Below are 18,110 nucleotides of genomic sequence, written 5' to 3'. Positions count from 1 at the left end.
AAGAAACATATAGTTACTTTTGTTATTTTGTTCTTGTTTTTTCAAAATTTAATTTAGAAAACGTCAAAAATTATCACAAATTTGTTATAAAAATTAAAAAGAAGAGAGGAAATTTTATGTAATATCTATCACATTATACATTATATAAATAAAAATGGTAAAATAATGGTTTGTTTTTTTTTTTGAAAAATTGTAAATCGGAACACTATATGAAGAGTCGATTTTGTCGTTTCTCAAATTTCTACGAAACATTTGAATGTATATATATATAAACAAACAATTCCTGTGGAATTTTTGTTATTTTTGACGTACATAAACGAGGCCAAGAAAAGAAAAACATTTTTACCGTGGAAAAACTAAAATCTTTAAAATATAGAAAAATTTATTGTGATAGAATATAAAAATTTATTATATTTGTAAATGTTATCAACCATTTTTATATTTAAGGTTTATTTTCTACCACAGAAATTATTTGACAGAGTATATGAAATTGCTTTCAATGCAGAATTATTATTTCTTTCTCAATTAAAACCACTTTAAATCTGAAAAAAGAAAAAGAAAAAACATAAGAAAACATCGACTCCCCTTTTGTCTTTATTTGAATGCGAATTGAATAGAGTAGGCCTGTGTTTGGAAATTTTTACAAATATGTGTTAATATAATTGTCCTAAGCCAACCAAAATTATGATAATTATAATTCCCTTGGAAAAACAAAATTTGGAAATTCTCTATTTTCTCGTTTTCTGAATTCAACTGCAAAACGGGAAATATTCATTAAAAAGGATTGGCGGGGCCCCTTCCCCTTTCAAATTATTTAACTACCATTTCCCCCATCGGAGCTGGGACGGAGGCTCCATCACCGGTGGGTAACGCCTTCTGCCCATTTCTTCCCTTGGAACTTCTTGTTCTGATCAAAACCACACCACCAACAAACCCTCTATCAACTCTTATCTCCGATACTTCTCTCTCTTTCAATCTCGTTTGGTCAACGCATCCATATCGAAACAGAGTCGATTACGTTGCTAGAAGAGCACCACGAGCTCCGATTGAACCTGCATGGTTTTTCAGACAATGTTGCCGGGTTTATAGGATTTTGGCAGTTGGTCTTTGGACGGACGGGAGGAGAAGATGGCCGACGACCATGAAATTTTGGACCCTTTAAGTAAGACCTCCTATTGGTTTCTACTTTTATCTGTTAATTTTCTCCAAAGGCCTAATTTGACCCTTTTCCTCGTGTGCAGTACAGGAAAAACAGATCACTCAATGGCGTGCGTCGGGGTCAACCTCTGCTTCTTCATCGCCGGAGGATCCATATCCCGTCGAAAATTCTCCGGTGGAGCAAGTTGCCCTTACAGTTCCGGTCACTGACGATACTTCACTTCCCACATTCACTTTCAGGACGTGGATTTTGGGGATAATCGCGTGTGCGCTTCTGTCCTTTCTCAATCAATTCTTCTACTATCGGAAAGAGCCTCTTTCAGTTACCTCAATTTCTGCCCAAATAGCGGTGGTTCCGATTGGCCATTTATTGGCTTCCGCCCTAACTAACAGAGTATTCTTCGAAGGGAAGAAATGGAAGTTCACTCTCAATCCAGGACCATTCAATCAGAAGGAACACGTCCTCATCACCATCTTTGCAAACTCCGGCGCCTCTACCGTCTATGCAATTCATGTCGTCAGTGCAATCAAGATCTTCTACAAGAAGGAACTCACCTTCTTTCTAGCGTTGCTCGTTGTATTGACTACTCAAGTGCTTGGTTTTGGCTGGGCCGGTATTTTCCGACGATACTTGGTCGAGCCGGCCGCCATGTGGTGGCCACAAAATCTGGTTCAAGTCTCCCTCTTCAGGTTAGTCCTTGATAAGAATATGAATGCATGATTAAATATAATGGTTGTATTGATACTTAATATATATCAGTAGGCTTCCGATTTGTAATTAGAAGTGTTTGAACTATGAATACTTGTAACGCCAGTTTCGCTTTGTTAAGTTTTTGTTTAATGACGATTTAATAGTACCCATTGTGCACTTTGGTTTTCTTTTAATCGAATCGTTCATTATCACCGTGAAATTGTAGGGCATTACACGAAAAAGAAGAGAGACCAAAAGGGAAATTAAGCAGAAACCAATTCTTTGTCATTGCCTTCACTTGCAGCTTAGCTTATTACGTTTTCCCTGGCTATCTCTTTCCCATGTTGACATCAATGTCCTGGCTCTGTTGGGTGTTTCCCACATCCATAATCGCCCAGCAGCTTGGCTCAGGGCTGCGTGGCTTAGGCATCGGTGCCTTTGGTTTCGATTGGTCCACCATATCAGCTTATCTTGGGAGCCCTCTTGCCAGTCCATGGTTTGCCACTGCTAACATTGCTGCTGGTTTTGCCATTGTCACTTACCTTGTGACCCCATTAGCATATTGGCTTGATCTCTTTAATGCTAAGACATTCCCCATTTTTTCTGATGGATTGTTTACCTCTGCTGGCCAAAACTACAATATCTCTGCTATAATTGACCCCCACTTCCGTCTTGATGTTGATGCTTATAACCGCGAAGGTCCACTCCGCTTTAGTACCTTCTTTGCTCTCTACTATGGTGTCAACTTTGCCTGTCTTGCTGCCACTGTTGTTCACGTCTTACTCTTCCATGGGAGGTTGGCGATCTTTCAAACTTGATTATGATCACATTCCCTAAACCGAAATCAAGAACTTCTAACAGGGGATGGTTTCAATTTCGATTCGTGCTGATTTGTTCTTGTCAGTGCAGAGAAATATGGCGATTAAGCAGGTCAGCTTTGCAAGAGAAGCTGATGGATGTACACACAAAGCTGATGAGAAAGTATGATCAAGTTCCTGAATCGTGGTTCATGTGCATCCTTGTAGTTAACATTTCAGCCACCATTTTCATATGTGAGTACTATAACAACCAGCTCCAATTGCCATGGTGGGGCGTTCTGCTTGCTTGTGGTCTTGCGGTGTTTTTCACTCTCCCGGTCGGAGTTATCGCTGCTTTGACAAATCAGGTATCGTTCCATGATATCTACTAAATTGCTATGCATTTATGAGCTATACAAAAGGCTGGTAACATTGTTGTTTAATCTTTCCATTTATTGATCAACAGGCTCCATCATTAAACGTAATCACTGAATTCATTATCGGTTACTTGTATCCTGGCTACCCTGTTGCTAATATGTGCTTTAAAGTTTATGGATACATAAGTATGAAGCAGGCAATCACATTTTTGCAAGATTTCAAACTCGGCCATTATATGAAAATTCCTCCTAGAGAAATGTTCATTGCACAGGTTAGCACTAGAACTGTGACACCAATATTCAATTCTCATTGTTGAAGTGTGAAAAAAGCAGCACGTTTACTGAAAATCATTTATTGAATTTTTTTTGTACGAATACTACTTCATGTATTCTCGACTCTAATTCATTTGGGCTGTACATTTTGGATCATATACTTTCAACTTCAGTTCACTTTTTAAAAGTAGAGGCACAAAATAGACATTTTGAAAATAAGGACCAAAAGGAATTTAAGTTGTAAATATATAGATTAACACTAACGTTTAGGATCGAAATAAACCAAAACCCAAAATGAAAGTACAAAAACAAAGTAGTATTTAGTAAAAAATTTTAACTATGAGTTGTTTTAACATAAACCCTTCTCGTTAACCCTTTTATCAGGTCGTTGGAACAGTGGTATCGGCAGTGACGCACTTGGGAACAGCCTGGTGGCTTATGGCAACAATCCCCAACATATGCGACCGAGCCACGCTTCCAGCAGGCAGTCCATGGACATGTCCCGGTGACCATGTATTCTACGACGCCTCAGTCATTTGGGGCCTTGTTGGTCCTCGTCGAATCTTCGGTGATCAAGGCAAATATGGATCATTAAACTGGTTTTTCTTAGCTGGAGCAGTGTCTCCTCTCTTGGTTTGGCTAGCACACAAGGCCTTCCCAGACAAAAATTGGATCAAGCTGATCACCATGCCGGTGCTCCTCGGTGCAGTGGTGAATATGCCACCAGCCACTGCAGTAAACTACACGAGCTGGATTGTAATAGGATTTGCTTCAGGCTTTGTTGCTTACCGGCATTACCGTGGGTGGTGGAGCCGCCATAACTATTTGCTATCAGGAGCTTTGGATGCTGGATTGGCATTCATGGGTGTGTTTCTGTACCTTTGTTTGGGAATGCAACATATATCTCTTCAATGGTGGGGTGGGGATTCAGATGCTTGTCCTTTGGCTTCTTGTCCTACAGCACCAGGAATCGTTGTCAAAGATTGTCCTGTCCATTATTAGTTGCTATTAATGGTGAGTTTCAATGTAATATAATTCATTGATATTTATTTTTGAGCTGAAGAAGAAAATCAGTTGATTCATATGGGAAATAGATCCTAAGTTTGTTCTAATGGGAGGGAAATGTAACTACCAACATTTAACATTGAGTGAATAGCACAAATTGGTATTTTGTTTAATTTGAGTTTTTTTTTTTTTTACTCGCGATGTAAATTTAGGGTATGTTTGGATTGATTTTTGAAGTGTTTAATTTTTAAATTAATTCGTTTTAAGATAAATTGAGGTGTTTGACATTCATTTGAAACAATTTTAAAAAAAATGAGATTATGAAATAAATTATTTTAGAGAAAGCACATGCAACCAAATTTTAGAATAAATTTTTATTTTATGTTTAATAAAAAATCACTTCCAAATATCTATTTTTGTTCCTTTATTTTTTCTATTTTTTTTACTATCTATTTTTTACTCCGTCGTTCTTTTTGTTTTTTTTTTTTTTTCTGTTTTTAAATACTTTGAATATTTTTTTTCAATATATATGAACATACATTTAAATATAGAGATTAGTAAATGTTTCTTTCTCAGTCAAATCTATTTTGACTTAATATCTATGAAAGAAATCATGAGGACGTCAATGAAGAACATGATCGTTCGGTTCGTGAAATAAATATGAATGAAGAACGTGATCGAATTGCACATTTTTTTTGTCTAACTAATATTATATTGTCTCGAAAAATATTATTTATCTTATTTATATTTTGTTGATGAAAATCAATTTTCTTTTATGATTATATATTTACATTTCAAGATATTTGTGCTTTAAAATTGAATTTTTCAAAAAAAATTAATACAAAAAATGAAATTAATGTTTAGTTTCAAGTAACTAAAAAATTAATAATTTCAAGATAACGTACAATTAATTTTAAAATATATTTATGAAAAAAGATTCAAAATGTGTGTATTTTTTTTATGAAATTTGTTCATAAATATAAACCAAAGAAAACACAGTTTTATATATAAACATTTATAAATAGGTCAAAATAAATACGTGAGTATTTAGATTTTAAACTCATTTTGCAAAAAAAACATTTTTTAAAAAATGTATTATTAAAAAACCATTTTTTTAATAGGCAATCCAAACCAACCCTTAGTCACTCAAATTTATTTGTTCGAATGCTTCTCAGAGTCAATTTATATCACTATTGGTTAATTAATAATAATAACAATAAATTCCATGGAAGACATCTCAATGTGGAAATTTGTTTCCAAAATTTCTAGTGGGATGATAAAAGTTATTAAAAGATAACAATAAACCAAGTATAACTACTAAATCCAAGATTTATCGAGACTACAAGGATAAAAGTTGTATATTTAATAGAAAAAGAACTAATTTAGTATTTAGTATCGTAATCGGGAGACCAATTTAGTATTTTAATCTATTTGTTGTTATAAAAGATTAACTACCACATGAATTGAATCTTATATCAAATAAAAATTTGATTTTATCGTGTCTACTATTCTAGAAGATTAATAAAATCGAAGAGTTGGTATATTGAAAAGAAAATTAATAGTTGAAGAGTTATATTTTTCTCATAGTTAGATTATAACTTTCCTTTAATCAAATCAGTCATGTAGGTCAAATTGTAAGATTTTATCATGAAAGTGGAAGATTTAATGATCCAACTCTCTAAAAAGTGGAACAATATTCGATGTCCATGAATTTCACTCTCAACTTACATACAGAAAGTGTTAAAATATTAAAAAAAAGTGTAGTAAGAAATAATAAAATGTAAAATTTGTTAGGTGGAAAATTATGATAAGGGTGAAGTGCACAAAATGGAATACTTGTTCCTGTTGGCAGTAAATCCGACGTCGATTTGTTCTCAACCGTCGATCTAAACATCCCTTGGGATCACATGGTGGGCGAAGTTAATCGGTTGTTCAGTCGCAGTGCGGTGGCGGGAAGAGATGCAGAAAATGGATAGCAACAAACCCGTCCTCAAGGCTTCATCTCTTAGATGGAAAATTCTCCGGCAAGCGCTTATTCCTCGTTCTTCCTCCCGCAATGGTATCCTTTAGCTTTTTCATTCACTGCTCCATCACTGTTTACAGATATTCACTTCCGATTTAACTTTTCGTTGTTTCGACAGAGGATCAGTCTGAAATCGACACTAAGCATATTTCTAGAAGGGCGAAAAACGGCTTCAATTTGATTCCCTCATCTATAACGGACGACATTGAAGACGAAGGCGCGGGTGGTTTTTCTGTCTCTCATTGCTACGATCACCGTCGGGATCGTCGCGTGTGCTACACCTTGCCTATTGATGGAGCCCCCAAACTTTTCCTCAAGTCAGCTCCCGAAATTATACTTTGTACTTGTTTGCCTTTTATTTCTTTTCGTTTCAATTTTCTTGGTAGAGAATTTGAACAGTTCCAAGCATATCGTACAGTATTGTCACTGGTCGTGGAATTCTTATACAGGCAAAGAATGGACGATGTTGCCGACCTTGATGACTTCAAGATCTGTAATAAATATGACATTGACAACACCGGACTTGTTTGTTAGTTCTCTCTCTCTCTATCTCTCCCATTAAAAATGTTAGGTTTTACTTGTTTTAGTTCATCAAATATTACTGTAGTGGAATACATGCCAATTTCTTGTTTGTCGGCCTGTAGGTGTAAGTATGATCCGTTGGACAGAACAAAATCACGTCGGTGATTCTGTAAATTTGACTGAGTTCAAGTGGAATGTCTTAAATTTGTCGCAAAGTTCAAATTGATTGTCGTTCTGTAATCTTGGTCCTTTTTTTAAGTGTTATTGTTTGAGATTTTATGTTTTGATTTCTCAATTTTGTAAATCTAATTTGGAATTTGTTGTCCTTTAATATTTAATATAAATTTTGAGATGTTTGTTTTCAAATTCAATACTAGAACCTATACATGTGGATGTAAGTAACGGTTCCATCTAAATTTTTTGTTGAATGCAGCACAAGTTTTTGACTAGGATCAAAACAAGTTTTTCGTAGGAAGGTTAAGCGATCAAAATAAAATATTTGAAAATATGTTATGCATGACGAAGTTAATCGGAAAATCTAGACATAAATATAATGTGATTTCAAACCTTTTTTAAAAAAGAATTGAATGAAAACCTATCGTTTACATGTATCAAAACCTTTCATGATTTTCTTCTCAGGTCCACTTACTATTTTAGCAAGGTTCAGTGCTTTAGCTCTGATTGATTACACTGCTGAACAGGCACTTGTTCTTCTTGCTCATTTAGTGTATTTTATTTTTAGCTGTACATCTAGTCTGATGGGCGAATTTTCCTGCACAGGTCATTGGCCATCAGAAGATGTTCTTGCTTACTTCTGTTTGTTGCATCGGGACCTATTTAGGTTAGTTCAACAATGTTGCACATCCCCTTCTAACAAACCTTTTCAGTTCTGAAGCTTAAGATATGGTCTCTGTTCTCTGGATGCTTGATACCTATCACAGTCCTCTGGGTTGGAGGAATTAAGTTTTCAATGGGTACTTTCAAGTAAAGCCATATTTTAAATAATCTTCTGGGGTTTCCATTTGAATCCAATTCTACAGATGTAAGAGAGTTATTGAACTTGGATCTGGCTATGGCTTGGCTGGATTAGTTGTTGCTGCAAGTACGGAAGCATCAGAAGTGGTTATCACAGACGGAAATCCTCAAGTAGTTGAATGTATCCCGAATAATTCTTTTTATATTCTAGTGGTTTTCTTCTTATCAGCAGTGAAAAGTCTATTATTTTCTGTGATTACAAGTTTGGTAAAGCATTAACACCTTTTTCCCCTAGACTTGATGATTCCTGCTCTAGCACTTAGATATTCAACATAATACAGCAATGAACTCTAAAGCATTTGGTGGCACCAGAGTGGATTCTTTGACATTGCATTGGAATCAGGAAAACATCTCAAATGTATCCGGCAGTTTTGATCTCATTATCGCCAGTGACTGGTAAGTTTATGTCCTTTCAATCTCAATCCATTACCTTACCATCAATGTTTCGTGGATTCAAATCTAAGACTAGTGCCTTATTTTGAGACTCGCCTATCTTCTTTATCGTGTATTTAAAAAAAAAATCATTTATGCACATGAATCAAAAACTTCCTCCTCTCAACGAGTTTAATTATTTTTTATCTTTACAACTTTTATCCACGAAAAGTCATGTGATTGATTAAGCAAAAGATGCTTTCTACACACAATGTTATTATTCTCCTTCCTTCTTTCAGTGTCATCTTATTTACGTCCATTTTTATTCATTATTTTTAAACAGCACTTTTTTTAAAGAATACCATAGAGGTCTTGCTCGAATGGTCATGTCCTTGTTGAAGAAAGCGGAGTCATCAGAAGCTATATTTTTCAGCCCCAAAAGAGGTGACTCACTCATGAAGTTCCTAGAGGAAATCAAAGCCGATGGCTTGCATTTCAGTGTGACAGAGAAGTATGATGCTGAAGTTTGGAAACTACACGAGAAATTCTCTAATGGTGATGACTCCTGGCCAGGATATGAAAAGGATCATTGTTATCCACTATTGGTCAGAATTACTTTCTGAACTCTTATTGTCCATTACATTTCCACTTTTTCCCCAGCCATTTAGTCATCAAGAAGTTACCTTCTCATCCACCCACCTTGATTTATAGACAAAGCGTTCATAATTCATAGTTTCCATGCATTAGAGTAAACAAAGCTCTTCTGTTCTGTCAAAAGGACGATGCCGATGCAGAAGAATGGCAACAGCAGGGTCCTTCCTATTTCTGTAAGAATCAACTTATCTTTCATTTTAGTTGAAATTGTTGGATACCTGTTATTAAATATGATATGGCTCTGATAACCAATTGTGATTGATTTGGGCCCGTTTTAATATGTAGGCTATCCTAGTAGCCCTTTTCAATTCTTCCCTTCCCTCCCTGTTAAATATATTTTCTTCTGTTCGTGTTTGTTAAATTTTGTTTTATCACAGCACATTTAGGATTGAAATACAACTTCAATCTTAGAACTTTACGGTAAACTTTGAGATCTTTTTTCTTTTCCTTTTTTTAAAAGATTTAGTTATTATCTAGGAGACACTTTCTCCCATCACATTTCTTGGAAAGTATCGTACTTGGTCAATGTATGAAGACCCTTCCCCTTGGGGCGGATTTAGTTAAGGTCCGGAGGATTCGAGCCCTTCTTCAACTTTATGCTCTTTATATAATATCAAAATTGCCACGATATCTAAATCTTCAACTTTATTACAAACTGCCACAATATCAAAATTTCTGGTTTCTACCCCCTCTAGACCTAGGTTCAAGTCTCACTCTTTACATTGTCTACCCCTCAAGAAATGTTATGGTTCAGGTTACCTTCCAACATACTTCCTTCTTCATAAACGAGAAAAAAAAAGAGTATTCATTATTCAATCTTTATTCCATTGTATTTAGAAGTGAGTGAATTTCCACATCCAAGTTTTAATTTGTTTACTTTGATCTTTTGAATTTGAATTTACAAAATCGAGTTATTCCCTTTATCAGAGCCAAACTATGAAATTGTTCGAAAATCAACTTGTGGATCACCTATTCTATCCAGCAATTCTGACTAGAAAATGACTACTTCATTTATCTCACCCAGGAAAAACCAACTAATCTAACCCAAAGCTCAGAAGCCAAATACTTAGTTCTGGCACCAAAGGAGAAAGTACCAAAGTTCATGCAAAACAAAGCTCAACACCATAAAACCATTCACAAAAAGCATCTTCCTAAAGCTTCAACAATTCTTAATTTTAAATACAAATCTAACTCTACTAATGAAGTATTACCTTTATTTGTGGGCTTAAAAGCTGGTGGTTGAAGAAAAATTTAAATATATATCCCTAATACTCCTCTCACTTATAGGCTTGAAATATTTGAAAGACCCAACAAGTGAAAATCAATTTTAATTGGGGAGGAAACAAGGGACCTAAACACATGACCTCCTTCCACCATCTGCAATGATATCATATTGAAAGTAGAGACAAAGAACACGAATTTTTACGTGGAAACCTGAGTATCGGGAGAAAAACCACGATATTTTTATTTTTATTATTTTCTGATAATAATACTCGAGGAGAATAAATAAAAAAGTACAAAAACATTAAAAAAGGAAAGAATATTTAGGACAAATCTCTCAATGGGCTAAGCCCACTAATTCTAACAATATATACCCTAGCTATTTTTACTCTTACTCAATAAAAGTAGTAGTTATTATATAATATAAAAAATACTAGAAAAATTAAAGGTCAAAGTTGATTTGATTAGATACCAAATTAAAACATATTTTTTAAAGGACAAATAATTGTAAAAGACTTGGCTTGCTTACTCTGCTCAAATACTCATATTCTTTTATTTGTTCCGAAATCCTTTGAAGAAGAAAGGACTACTTTATCAGTGTTATGTTAGGTGCAACGATAATCAAGCAGCTTAGTGATGTCTATGGGTGTCTCTTGCTGACCACTCCCAGGATATATATCCTGAAACAGTATTTGCTTCCGCTAGCTCACCCCATGGGAGTTGTTCCAACAACAATCGTTCTTTTATGATTTTTCTTGGTTCTGGCCAGACCTCTAGCGGCCTATCAATCTATCAAATAGTTAATTTTAGCCAGGTGCCATAGCTACTCTTCTGATTCGGCTTGTAAACAAGGGTTTTTGCTTGCTGTCACTGGTGGAGCCTCAACGGTCTGTTATCCAGTGTTCTTGATGCTGTTTTGATCTATATGGGCCTGCTATCTGTACTTTGTGTTTAGGGATGGAACATTTCACCCCAAACTGGTGGGGTGGTGGTGTCTCATATGGATGCCCTTAAGCTTCTGGTCCTACAGCCAATGCATCGTCCTTAAAGATTGTCTTGTCCAATCCTTTAGGAGATGCTTAACTCACCGGTTGTTTATATAGTGTGAAAGTTAGAAAGTGGATGTCACTTTAGTTTTTTATATTTGGTTTCCAATGCTAGTTAGTTAACTTAATGAGTTAGAATTAGAAAAGTTATGTTGGTTTAGTTTCTAAAATCAACCTCTCAATCTAGAATAAACTGGCCGCCAAATAGTAGCTATCTCACTCTAAACCCATAGACTCTCTTGCATTCAGTAGTATAAAGCCACCAATATTCCAGCCTTCTTCAGCCTTCATGCATATCAAAACTCTCAAAAGCACATTCTTTGTATTGTCTAGATAGTTTGTTTTTAAAAAATAGGTTAGTTTTGTAATGTAAAGATCTCAAACATTTGAACTCTAATCCATTCAAACTCAGACTTTCAAAATCCTCCACGAAACAAATTGCTCCATGACTTTTCATATTTCAAATATGCTCATATAGTGGGATTATTGATATGTAAAAATAGTGTTGATTGCCTTATTTTTGGCATTGTGGATAGTTGGTAGTGAGAGTGTTCGGATGCTTTTGACGAAGATTGATTACTTTCCTTGAAATTAGTTTATATGCAAACAGTGCTGAAAGCTATTGTACTATATTGCCTTCCAAGAGAATGAGAAATGACCCTTCTACACCATAGAAAGACGGATGCAACAATGTCAATTGTCAGCAACCAAAGCCATTGGTTATAATTTATATGGGTCAAATTACACCATTCATATGAAAGTGGTCTTATGGAGTCTTCCTTTCCAATATTTTATTGGATTAACTAGAGGTAGGATATGACAAATTATTCGATGTTCTTGTCACACTGTAGTGTTTCTGTATGTCTCTAATAACCATTAGATATAAATTCGAGTCACTCCTCTCTTAATATATTCAACAATTACAATGTTCTTGTCATAATGTAGTATTTCTGTATGTCTCTAATAACCATTAGATATAAATTCGAGCCACTCCTCTCTTAATATATTCAACAATTACAATGTTCTTGTCATAATGTAGTGTTTCTGTATGTCTATAATAACCATTAGATATAAATTCGAGCCACTCCTCTCTTAATATATTCAACAATTACATTGTTATAGCTAGATGAAAATGTCTTTGTTTCACCATCTTTGGCCAAGAGCGACCTCTCTTGGGGCCAGTGCAGCATCCATTTGGACAAAAGCGATGATTGTAGGGAAGCAACTAGGTCAATTTTGAGCTTTTTCATGCTTCTTGTGAAGTCTTTTTTTTTTCTTTGAAAAGATGAAGAAATTTGCCATTTCTTTTTTGTTATCAAGTTTTTAATCTTCAATCTTACTCTACTCTGTTGACATTGATTATGATATTTTTAACTATTTGTTAAAAATAATGTTGTCAACGTATATATATTCTTTAAAGAATCTAATTATAGAATTTGGTGTTAGATGTTGAATTTGTAATAAATACGTCTATATTTGAGTTGATGGTTATGCAGAATTTGAAATGGTTAATTTTCTTTTTAATAAGTTGAACAATTTGTAGAACCAAGGGGTTAGATTGTCACTTATTAGGATGTTAATTGATGTCTTATCTCATATTCGGATTGACAAGCTAGGTTGTGTTACTTTATTCATTGGCTCCTAAGGTTCCTATAACAATTTCTTCTATGAATGTTAATTTTTGGCAAACTTTTGTATTTCCTTTATTTTCTACACCTCTGTGTATACCTTGTAGTTTGCGTTTTCTCTTATATTATTCTCTAAAGTGATGGATTAACATTATGAAAACACCATTATTATTATGCTAATTAACTAATAGATATAACTACTTTCTACTAAAAAAAATAGAAATAACTAAATGCATCTACAAATATACACAAACATGGCCAATGATTTGAAAAAAAAAATCCAAAATATCAAATATACTGATGGAATGAAATGAACGAATATTAATAGAGTAAGATATTTTGGAAAATTAAATATCATGAGGAGAAAACAAAATAAAAAGGTAAATTGAATATGACTAAATGAAAAGAGAGGAAATTGATTGACATGACTGTGAAAAAGGAAGAACATGTTCCTTTGGTTTTAGAATTAATTTATCTTCTATATATATATATATATATATATATTCTTTAATTTTTTGAATTAAAAATTAAAAGAATAGCTTTGTGGACTAAGCAGTAAAAATAGATTAAAATGCAAAGAAAAAAAAAAGTTGGTATTCCCACTGAAGAACAGCCTCCAATTCTCCTCCTCTTTTATCTCTAATCAAAAAGAAAAAGGGGGGAAAGGAAAAAGAACATTTCCATCTTTGCTTTTTTGTTTATGCCTTTTTTTTTCCTCCTATGCTTCTTCCTCACACCAACTTGTTCAGGAATCCTTCCTCTAATCCCCTCCTCTTAATTCCCCAGTCTACACACAAAAACAAATCGCACCATATTCGTGTCGGAATCATACGTCATGTAAAAGGTAAGTTACGTGAATTTGAACATGTAGTGGATATGACACTTTGTACGATTACAAAAGAAATCAATACTTTGATCTCCTCCTCACGCTATAAAAGGAAAGTTACATCAATTTGAACATAACCCGACAGATAAAGACATTTTTTACTATCATAAACGTTCATGATTAAATCCCCAACCTACATTATAGAAAGTAAGTCATGTCAATTTGAATACAAACTCAATAGATAAGAACACGTTTAACCCATTAACTTGGCATGCATGTTGTATCAATCTTACCCTTAATTAAACTTTGAGTTTCCATTTATCTATATCTCAAATCTGAATAATTGAATTAATTTATACCTTTGACTAAATTTTATTTGGACTAAAGTTGATATAACTTCATGTTCAAATGGATGAAGTTCAAAATTTAAGGTTAAAACTAAAACAATCGATCAAATTTAAGGTTTAAATGGATGAAATGAAAACCTTATACATTATATCAAAGCTGAGGGTTCAAAATTGATAGTTCTTTGTGAATTTACAAAAAAAAAAAAAAAAAAAAAAAACCTCTTAACACATTGATAAAAATAAGTAAGAGCAAGAAAAAGCTAGTGTATATACAAATCACTATTAAAAAAAGGCAAACAAATCTTTAATTTATTGATCAACATATCCTCTCATTCTAAAATACACATTGAACTAATCAATGTGTGTGTGGAATATATATATATATATATATATATATATATATATATATATATATATATATATGTATATATGTATATAAAATGAAGTGTTGGGGAACATTGAGTGTGGGTTTTCAGGTATAAAGTAGAGATACCAAAGTGATGAGAAGAATCTTTCATATTCAAATTAATATGCCATTGCCAATGCCACATCCTATCAAATACCATTTACCCATTGCTATGCATGTGCTTTGCCCCTCCCATTCTTTTTTCTTTAAACTCATCATTCAATTATTTCAAACTCCTACTACTAACCCATCTTTTAAATAATAGATTATTGTTTGAAAAAGATATATATATAATTATTTCAAATTTCATGAAAAAGTTCCGTATTTTTAGAGTTTAGATCATTACGAGTTTGGTTGATTTATTTGTTAGATGAGATAATTTTAAGAATGATAAAGTATGTTTCCAACCATTTTAAAAATAGTTTTAATTAATAATATAGAGTTGGATCATTAGGTATTTTATTTAAAATGACTCACCTGTATTTGAAATGTTTTTAGAAAAAATAATTAAATATAGTCTCTCTCTTTCTTTTTTTCACTTTTATGTGTCTCATCTCAACCATATACTTTGTAATAATTTAAAGAGAATTGTTTTATTTGTTTGTTTATTTTGGTGGAATCAAATGAAAAAGGGAATAGAGTAGTTTTAAAAAGTTAAATTTAGAAAGAGAGAAAAATAAAGCACCTTTGAAAACTAAATATGAGAGCCAATTCTTATGGAATAATAAACAAATGAGTTTTGTATATATTTACCCATTCGATTATCTTTTATTTATTATTTATTTCAAACGAAGGAATTCATCTGATTGATATAAAATTTGAAAGATCATATTATTTTGCAACATGAACTTGTGTCTATATATTTTTTAAAATAAAAAAGTTTTAGGTTCAAATCATCCAACTACAAATTATACTTAAAAGACATCATTTTTATGTCCGTTCTTCGACGTTTACATCATTTATGCTTATTTTGCAAAGGGAAAATCATAAAAAAATAGTAATATGTTTTTGTCCTTTAGTAAATTTTTGCTATAAAATGCAAGATATCATGTTTTTAACTCTTTTTTATTCTGAAAATAACCCATTTGACAAATTTTGCTACTTTGATTCCTTATTTGTAAAACGTAGTTGGGTCCTTTTTGAGTAGGCCAATTTGCCAACTTTACACCCAAAAAAAAAGGAAAAATTATGGTGTTGTCATAAAGTTTTTGTTTTTTTTTTAAAAAAAATAATTTAAAAAATTTAAAAAAGAAGTAAAGGAGTTAACTTTATGGCTCTGCCTCTCATATTCCAAATTCCCACTTAATATTTTACCTTTCAATCTTCAGAATCATCCAAAATTCAACAAATCCTAAAGCCAAAATCAATTTCCCTTTTCTTTTATTATTATCATTATTATTAAACATTAATATTTTAATTTCTCCCTATCTCTAAATGAAAAAAAAAAAAAAAAAAAGCAACAATCTTTTTTCCTTAAATTTTGTACATACATCAAAATAATAAAGTTTCCTACATTCTCTACTAAATGTTGTAATATGGGCTTTCCTCAATTAATTATCTTCTAATTTCTTTTTCTTCATCATCCCTTTCATCACTTCATCTTCTACTATGAGAGAACCAAAGATAGAACCAAATTGAATATCAAAATTGAAACATATTGAAATCCCACGCTTGGTTTCTTGGCCGTAGATGAGTCTCCTCCAATGGCCATATTTGCAAGCCAAGAACTACTCAAAGCTGCTCCTTGTATTGTTCCTGAATCTGATTCTGACTCTGGTTCTGATTCAGTCTGTGTATTTGACTCTGGTACCATTGGTGATGAATCACTCGAAGATTTCCGACTATCATTTTCAAATAAACATATATTTTCAATATTTGTAAGAGAATTTTCTCTATAATAAAACTTTGATTCTACATGTGATAGTTTGAATTTAAAAGATATTCAATATACCCTAAACCTTTTAGTTTTGTTCTTAATGGATCTCTACCGTTATAAATTTTTTGGAAATAGAACGTTTTCTTGTATATAACTAAATTAAGTTAGTTTTTTTTTTTAAAAAAATGTTAGAATAATATAATATGAAATTGAAAGTTTAAATTGGAAAATTTTCATTTGAAAGAAAATAGACAAATTTGATAGTATACAAATGTATCATCAAACAAAAAAAGGAAAATTTAAAAACTTACTAAAAAGAAAATTCTAAATAGGAAGATTATGGAGTAGTTAATGAGTTTAATTATTGATATAAGTAATGTTACCTTGGGGAAGAAGGGCAAAATGTGATGGTGTAGTCAGCTCCATTGCAAGTGAATGTGCTAGTGGCGTCATCATACGCGTAACTGTACGATTTAGGGCACGCCGATTTAAACATTTGTGAGTACATTGACGGCCGGCAAGTAGCCGGCGAGTTGTACTCGCCGCTGCAGCAGTACTCCGGCGTCTCAAATGCTTCACAAGCACTTTTACACGCGCCGCCATCCTCCGCTTTCAGCTCAGCCGGGCAGAGTTGGTTCAGGTCCGTAATGCAGCCGGTTGACGCGCACGTGCCGGACCCGCCGGTTCCCTCCACGATCATCGGCAGATTGTAGCCATCCACTAGGCTAACGTCGTAGAAGTCCTGCGAGCCGGAGCCGAGTGTGAATTCGGCTAACGTCGCCGGAGGCGTGGCACCGGCGCCGTTGCACTCTATCTCTCCAGAGCCGCAGTCGCCGGTGTTGCAGCTGCCACGCCCGGAGTCGTCGAAATTGCATTTGGTTCGGCCCCAGAACCGACCGGACCAGCCGGTTGAAGCTTGCAAAGAGCGAGAGTTGCCCGCTTGAAGCTCGAAACCGGTGGTTTCGAGTTTCGGGCTGCCTGAACTGGCGAGAATTCCCGGCCAGACGGTGTAATCACACTTGTTAACGAACGTGAATGTAGCACCGGAAACCTCTGTAAAACACAGAAAGAAGATTAAAAAAAAAAAAAAAAACAGAGCAACCAGATTAAACCAATTCAGACAAGATACCGCAAAATTGTGAAAAACAATCAATTACCCAGAATTCAAATGGACAAAAGGAATTAGAAAGTTCAATTTACCTTTGAGAAGAAGAAGCACAATCAAGGTGGAGAATAAGGGAGAAGAATGTCTCAAATAGCAGAGCGTCCCCATTGACTGAATGATTCTACGGAAACAATTGGTCGATTTAACGAAGTTGAAAGGATGGGTAAGGTTAAAAATGAAAGTTATGAAGTGGGATTCCAAGTTATGAGGTGTTTGAAGTTAGAAGATGGAAGATAAATGGTGAAAGACAGCAATGGCGGAAACAGGGGATAGTTTTTGAGGGTGAAAATAAAGGATGAAAGATGAAGAATTTTGAAGAAGTCAATGGAGATTACTGCAAATAAAACTTCAAATTATAATTTTTTTAGAACTTTTAATGGTAAAACGAAGGTGAAAGAGGGAATAAAAAGGAAAAGAAAGAAAGAAAGAAAGAAAGAAAGAAAGCGTATGGTGAGAGAACCTTGGACGGGGCGATGCTCTGTTATTTATAATGAAAACGTGATCGATCAAAGAGGAAAGCTCACTTCCCCATCACCGACATCACTCTCACTCACCGACCAATCATCTTCAATCTTTTTTTCCTTTATATAAAGAACGTCTCTAAATTTATATTAGAACTTAAAAGGCCTATGTCTACCACTTTCCTCTACTCTCCTTCATTTATAGGAAATTTCAAATTTCATCATTC

The 18,110-nt window shown here is 33.9% G+C and overlaps 3 protein-coding genes across 5 annotated transcripts; 2 read left to right on the top strand and 1 right to left on the bottom strand.

The window, feature by feature from the left end:
* Positions 1-729: 729 nt before the first annotated feature.
* LOC103485138 (oligopeptide transporter 7-like) lies at positions 730-4,474 on the top strand. Of its 2 annotated transcripts, none has more exons than XM_008442608.3 (6): positions 730-1,162; positions 1,242-1,848; positions 2,076-2,645; positions 2,759-3,014; positions 3,113-3,295; positions 3,681-4,474. In XM_008442608.3, exons 1-6 carry the CDS (start codon positions 1,129-1,131, stop codon positions 4,296-4,298), a joined length of 2,268 nt encoding a protein of 755 aa, XP_008440830.1. In that variant the 5' UTR covers positions 730-1,128; the 3' UTR covers positions 4,299-4,474. The 2 variants fall into 2 exon arrangements, with proteins under 2 accessions (XP_008440830.1, XP_050944890.1); XM_051088933.1 differs by having other exon boundaries at positions 735-1,162; positions 1,247-1,848.
* A 1,582-nt stretch (positions 4,475-6,056) lies between these two features.
* Positions 6,057-9,215, top strand: LOC103485137 (calmodulin-lysine N-methyltransferase). Of its 2 annotated transcripts, none has more exons than XM_008442607.3 (7): positions 6,057-6,360; positions 6,443-6,641; positions 6,774-6,853; positions 7,627-7,687; positions 7,887-8,002; positions 8,163-8,277; positions 8,597-9,215. In XM_008442607.3, exons 1-7 carry the CDS (start codon positions 6,261-6,263, stop codon positions 8,874-8,876), a joined length of 951 nt encoding a protein of 316 aa, XP_008440829.1. In that variant the 5' UTR covers positions 6,057-6,260; the 3' UTR covers positions 8,877-9,215. The 2 variants fall into 2 exon arrangements, with proteins under 2 accessions (XP_008440829.1, XP_008440828.1); XM_008442606.3 differs by having other exon boundaries at positions 6,061-6,360; positions 8,145-8,277.
* Positions 9,216-15,733: 6,518 nt separating this feature from the next.
* Positions 15,734-17,869, bottom strand: LOC103485136 (thaumatin-like protein 1). Its single transcript, XM_008442604.3, has 3 exons — positions 17,458-17,869; positions 16,641-17,310; positions 15,734-16,222 (listed from the first exon to the last, which is right to left on the bottom strand). Exons 1-3 carry the CDS (start codon positions 17,528-17,530, stop codon positions 15,988-15,990), a joined length of 978 nt encoding a protein of 325 aa, XP_008440826.2. The 5' UTR covers positions 17,531-17,869; the 3' UTR covers positions 15,734-15,987.
* Between the last annotated feature and the right edge of the window lie 241 nt (positions 17,870-18,110).

The sequence above is a fragment of the Cucumis melo genome, chromosome 8, assembly GCF_025177605.1.
Source record: "Cucumis melo cultivar AY chromosome 8, USDA_Cmelo_AY_1.0, whole genome shotgun sequence".
Lineage (NCBI taxonomy): Eukaryota > Viridiplantae > Streptophyta > Magnoliopsida > Cucurbitales > Cucurbitaceae > Cucumis > Cucumis melo.
The sequence above is the reverse complement of the archived record's forward strand: the minus strand, read 5'-3'. Positions and strand labels throughout refer to the sequence as shown.

Bases quoted from the DNA above. Each gene is read 5' to 3' on its own strand.
- LOC103485138 (XM_008442608.3), top strand. From the start codon at position 1,129: ATGGCCGACGACCATGAAATTTTGGACCCTTTAA. The intron at 1,849-2,075 runs GTTAGTCCTTGA...GTGAAATTGTAG, and splicing joins GTTCAAGTCTCCCTCTTCAG to GGCATTACACGAAAAAGAAG. The intron at 2,646-2,758 runs GTTGGCGATCTT...TTGTCAGTGCAG, and splicing joins GTCTTACTCTTCCATGGGAG to AGAAATATGGCGATTAAGCA.
- LOC103485137 (XM_008442606.3), top strand. From the start codon at position 6,261: ATGCAGAAAATGGATAGCAACAAACCCGTCCTCAAGGCTTCATCTCTT. The intron at 6,854-7,626 runs GTTAGTTCTCTC...TTTCCTGCACAG, and splicing joins TGACAACACCGGACTTGTTT to GTCATTGGCCATCAGAAGAT. The intron at 8,278-8,596 runs GTAAGTTTATGT...ATTTTTAAACAG, and splicing joins CTCATTATCGCCAGTGACTG to CACTTTTTTTAAAGAATACC.
- LOC103485136 (XM_008442604.3), bottom strand. From the start codon at position 17,530: ATGGGGACGCTCTGCTATTTGAGACATTCTTCTCCCTTATTCTCCACC. The intron at 17,311-17,457 runs GTAAATTGAACT...TGTGTTTTACAG, and splicing joins TGTGCTTCTTCTTCTCAAAG to AGGTTTCCGGTGCTACATTC. The intron at 16,223-16,640 runs GTAACATTACTT...TGAAAATGATAG, and splicing joins TTTTGCCCTTCTTCCCCAAG to TCGGAAATCTTCGAGTGATT.